This window comes from Branchiostoma floridae, chromosome 7 (genome assembly GCF_000003815.2).
Source record: "Branchiostoma floridae strain S238N-H82 chromosome 7, Bfl_VNyyK, whole genome shotgun sequence".
Classification (NCBI taxonomy): domain Eukaryota; kingdom Metazoa; phylum Chordata; class Leptocardii; order Amphioxiformes; family Branchiostomatidae; genus Branchiostoma; species Branchiostoma floridae.
Window position 1 is genome coordinate 4,029,648 of NC_049985.1, and position 5,327 is coordinate 4,034,974.

At 42.0% G+C, this 5,327-nt stretch overlaps 2 protein-coding genes across 2 annotated transcripts in view; both read left to right on the plus strand.

Annotated features, from left to right (window-relative positions):
* Positions 1–654, plus strand: part of LOC118420272 (acid ceramidase-like) — a gene marked incomplete at its 5' end in the record, with an annotated part of 5,042 nt that extends 4,388 nt beyond the window's left edge. The window contains 1 exon segment of the mRNA XM_035827000.1: positions 81–654. Within this exon segment, the coding sequence (XP_035682893.1) occupies positions 81–170 (90 nt within the window).
* Positions 655–1,711: 1,057 nt separating this feature from the next.
* The window catches only part of LOC118419929, a 19,741-nt gene continuing 16,125 nt past the window's right edge, over positions 1,712–5,327 (plus strand). The window contains exons 1-3 of the mRNA XM_035826598.1: positions 1,712–2,204; positions 3,642–3,840; positions 4,732–4,927. Of these exons, the coding sequence (XP_035682491.1) occupies positions 3,716–3,840; positions 4,732–4,927 (321 nt within the window). The 5' untranslated portion in view covers positions 1,712–2,204; positions 3,642–3,715. The remainder of the gene's footprint in view (positions 2,205–3,641; positions 3,841–4,731; positions 4,928–5,327) is intronic.

The window sequence follows — 5,327 nt, forward strand, 5'->3', positions numbered from 1 at the left end:
AAGAGAGAAATCCATAAAACTTTTCCGTCCTTCCCTTCATGAACTGTTTCTCACTTGTTTGTTTTGCCCCCCTCCCCCAGCTGACGACCTACACAGCCCTGATGCAGGTGGATGAAGGTCACATTGAGTCGTACATCCAGGAGTGCCCTGACCCCTGTATCCCCTGGTGATGACCCCTGTATCCCCTGGTGATGACCCTCAACCACCGTATCCCTTGGTGATGATCCCTGGTGATGACCCATGACCACTTAATTTTGTTGAAATGACCCCTGATCACTTCATCTCTGATGATGACCCTTGTGTCACTAAGTGACAGATGACCCCCACCCCTGTATTTCTTGGTGATGACCACTGACCCCTGCATTCCTTTGTGATGAACCCTGACTCCTGTGTCCCTTGACTGTTGACCCCTTTATTCCCTGGTGATTACCCTTGACCTGTTATCTGCAGGGATGACCCATAGATAATCTCAGGTCTCCTACTGGTGAGGTCTCCTACAGATGTCATTTCATGTAGCGTGTCTACATGTGGCATGACTGTGTCACCACCATGTTGGTGTCCCTCTGCATATTGAAAAGCATCTGTAAATCTCAAGTAATTTTGGCTGGTTAAAATCTTCCATCAGAGTAATGTCATGGGATGTTTTTAAATGGTCATAATATTTTCAGCAAAACTAGTTTGGAATTCTCTTATGTTAGTAAACAAAAGAAATGTTTAGAATATTTAGAATGTTACATTGAAGTGAAATGTATAACATGCCATTGAGTATTTTTTAATGATGGAATATCTTGCATGAACAAATGTTTTTAAATGCTTTCATCAATATGCTGTTCTTATGATGTACAATTTGTGATGATATACGTCAGGGTATCCAAGGTGATAAAAATATGAAAATGATATAATCTTAAGGTCAAGTTATGAAAATATTTCATCTTTAATACTCTCATACGTGATGATATGATAAGAATGAAAATAAAGCTCTTAACTAATTCAAAAGAGTGACATTAGACTGGCATTCTGAGGAGATTCATAATTATATATAAGCAAGGAACAGTCTTCAGGGAAGGTAATATACCACACAACAAGTGCATGATGGGTCGAATTAAAAGCCCCTCGTTATTTTGTGTACTTCATACTCATCGTTACTAAAGCTTGTTTATCTAAATGAATCTATTTTTTTCTGAAGCCGTAACCTTACAATTACAGGGAAAGGAATTTTTAAAGAAAAATTAGAAAAATGCCTCTGGCTCTGAATCTTTTTATTCGTCTTGAAATTTGCTCTCTTAGGTATTCTCAATGTGAGAAAAAAACTTTGACCAGTCGTGGCGGGGCAAAGTCCTTTCCATGGCAAACTCCATTTCCCGGCATAAGAGAACCTAACCAATCTTGAAAAGCGCGAACCAAAATGATAAAAACAGCGCCGTTCCAAGACTGCAACGGAGGCTAGCCGAAAATATCGTCGGGCATGCTATGCTCCTGCTGTGCACCGCCGGCTTCAACAGATAGGTGTCCCTCTGTTCACATTACAACCGATCATAAAGACATACGTTTACGGTTAATTAAGAAATGTATTGAACCGTGGAGACAGAGACGACAACCTTTTTTACGACTCCATCAAGCATAACGACGTCATCATAACGGTATAGCCGATTCCTACTTCCCCGATTCCATTGCGAAACATTAACGTTAAATACTTAGACCAACGGTTCGCCTTAAAGCGCTACGCTTAGTCCACAGTAAGTCTAATTAACACACTAGGTTTAAAACATGTTTATACCAGCACCGTGGAACATACCGACATCTGACCTCAGCGTCCTTACACAATTCTCCAATTACCCTATACAATAATAAGCCGAAGCGATTAATTTTAACTCCTATTGTTTACCATAACAAACCACGGCGTTAGTTTCCTAAAGACGCAATTGTGTTTCGTGAGTCGTTGACGAAACAGACGGGATTATCTTACTGTTTCCCTCCTTTAGTTACTGTTTGTAGCCGGCTTACGTGTGGTGGTGACTCCACTAGGGATAGAAACCAATGGATACACCATAACACTGTTACCCTTACTCCAACATGGCTGGCTACACTCTTCCGTCTTAGCTTCAATTGTGCCTATAATGATGTCTTCAAGAACAAGGAAACGTCTTAAGAAGTTGCCTGTCTTAAGGATGATGTCAGGACGATCTTTAAGTCTGCTACTATAGGTAAGTGACCGAACTGACCCCGTACGTAAACACATTATATGGAGTTAGTCACTATAGGTAAACAACTGAAGATTACGATCATGAAAAGTTACAGTTGTATACAAATATCACCGTGCCTTTATCCATTCTTTAGCATCACTTTAAACTTTGTAATACTTTATTGATACCTATACCTGAACGCTAATTAGATACGTTTGTACCATTTGTACAAGGGTGTAAGTAAAGGTAAAAATATAGAGGTAAAAAATCTTCGTTTATCCAATTTGGAAAGTAAATGTAGTTCCGTAGCCCATCCTTTTCCTTCCAGTAACTTTCGCCTCTGAAGTCAGGTACCCATTTTTTTTTACACCTGGGGCACTTAGAGTCGTGTAAAGTGCCTTTCCGAAGGACACAGCGTCTAATGGTATGTCGATAATCGAACCCGTGGTCTCGACGAAACATCGAATTTATGGTCAATATAAAGAGTATAACGTTATACATTCTTTAATGTAGCATAGATTCTACCTAAGGAATAAGGATCGCAGTATCTCACGATGTAGTATTTTTTTTTTGACAGGTTAAGTGTATGAAACGTGTATAAACAAGTTCGATCATGTTCTACTTCGAACACCTCCGTCAAAAACAGCGCTTGTCAGACAGAACTGGCCGCCGCCGCTATTTAGCTGATAATGACGGCGGACTTTGGTTTAGCTTTTTTGGCCCTTAAATCCTCTCAAAACGGACCGACTTGAACATGCTATGCCTTCTTCGTTGAAGGCAACATTCACTGGCCATGGGTACAGTCGTTTGAAGGGGCGGATATCATGAGTTGAGGTGAGGGCATTATAATTCAGTCAAAGCGGAAGCGGTAGGCGCTCCATAGCATTACCTTGTTAGTTTCTGACATGCTGTATGCACGTGAAAATCAGTAACGTTACATATATCTGTGACAGGGTTTCTACTGCGTTTGTTGCATGCATAACAGCTGCATGCATGCTCACGGCAGCAGCTTGGACACTCGTGGAGAGGGAGCCTGTACTACATGCCAACTAATAGGAAGTCTGCCAGTGCAGAGTCCCGTGTCTTATATTATACATACCCTGCTCTACACGTGCATCCTAACCACCAACAATGTAATGCTATGCTGCGGCTCCCCCTCCAAAAAGCGAGTCTTCAACAAAGAATAGCATAGCATTTTTCATTGGCCATTTCTGTCTCACTAGGGCTGTTTTTGACGGAGGTGTTTGAAATAGAATAGGGGGTCTACCTGGTTCTATTTGTTCGATATAGCGTTAGATCAGGATCGGTCCAACTAATGATGATAATGGTGATAAAAGAATGTCATATCAATGACACCTGTTATGTGCTGTATTTCATTAATTTTCCGCATTGTACGGCACACCTAAATAAAAACAACCCCCCCCCCCCTTAACCGATTGTTTTCCTTCTCTTACTCAGGTCTCTGAGAAAACAACAACAAGGTTACTAGAGGTCATTAGAAATTCAAGGTCAAGTTCGCTCTCCTGCCCAACATGGCGGTGGCCCTCCCCATCCACCCCACACAGTTTCCCGGCCTCAGGCGGAGTTCGATAGAACTGCAGCGGGGGCTGCAGCGGACGTCACTGGGCGAGTTCACTCACCAGTCCCGGTCACGCAGGTGGGGATGACATGTTTTGTACTTTTTACGGGTTTCTGTTCATTCATGAGAAGCTCAAGCTACAGACCACTTTTCATTGAGGTCATGAGGGAAGGGGTAAGAGCCAGAAAATACACAACAGACTGAACAGATATGATTTACATCATGTACTTAGCCTTAATAAGAATAAAATTTTTACCCAAATAAGGTGCAAAATATATAAGAGAATTTAGAGCAGATACATGACATGAGTCTAGGCCGTTCCGTTCGTCTTGCTCGTTTCTGTTACTTTAATAGTCTTTTAAAGGAAGTCGGAGTTGGGACTGGGCGAATGTCCAGTGGTACACTTTTCCTACTCTCCAAGCAGGGGTTAGGCTCTGTCTGTTTTTTATTTTTTTACCTTTTTAGGCGGTTTTATTGGGTAAAACGCATAAAAAGACGATAAAACCCCTGAAAAACGCAAAAACAAAAAAACAGTCGATGCCTAACCTCTGCATGGAGAGTACACTTTCTTCAGATAAACTGCTCTCATAAGTAAACAAAGACTCAAACAAACCAAACTGTGTCGTCTGTCAGGAGCCCGAGTTCGGGCTGTGTGAAATAGACTGTTTTCATGAATTAACAAAGATTTAAATAAACAACACTTTTCTGTCAGGAGCCCACAGCCGCTGTCCCTGGCGCACATCTCGTTTTGGTCGTTTCTGTAACTTTAAGAGTCCTAAAAGGAAGCCAGATTTGGGGCTTTGTGAGATAGACGGTTCTCATGAAACAAAGGTTCAAACAAACTAACTGTGCTGTCCATCAGGAGCACACAGCCGCTGTCTCTAAAAGGAGTTGGGGCTGTGTGAGATAGACTAGTAGTTTTCTTATGAATAAAAGTTTTCAAACAAACCAAACTTTGCTGTCCATCAGGAGCCCACAGCCGCTGTCCCTAGCGCACATCTCTGAGATCGCGGAGGGTGAGGAGGAGGCGGAGGAGGCGGCGCTCCGGCCCAGACTCCGCAGGTCCTTCTCCAAACGCGGCCGGAGGAGCATCTCCGATCTGGTGGAGACCAGCGTGACCCAGCTGCGGGTCAACATCAGGAAGGGTCAGGACGGAAGTGAACAGGTAATGCGTTATAGTCGGTTAGTTAATTAGTTGGTTAGTGAATGAGCTGGTTGGTTAATTCTTCAGTTCTTTGTCTTTTCATTCATTTAGTTAGTTGGCCGGTGAGTTGATTAGCTAGTTATTTAGTCTGTAAATTGGTTGGTTATCTGGTTGGTTGTCTAGTCATTCAGTCTGATGGTCTGTTGGTTGGTTATTCATTGACAGTAAGTCAATTACTTGTTAATCAGTTAATCGATTATTCATTAGTTAGTCTATCTATCTGATGGTTAGTTCACTAGACTAAGTTATTTTGTCCGTAATTTCATCCATTAGTTCGTCATAAGTCCGTTCGTTTGTTCGTTAGCTAGTATTATGATGCCCTTCCAAATGAGCATCTATATACTCTCCAAGCAGAGGTTGA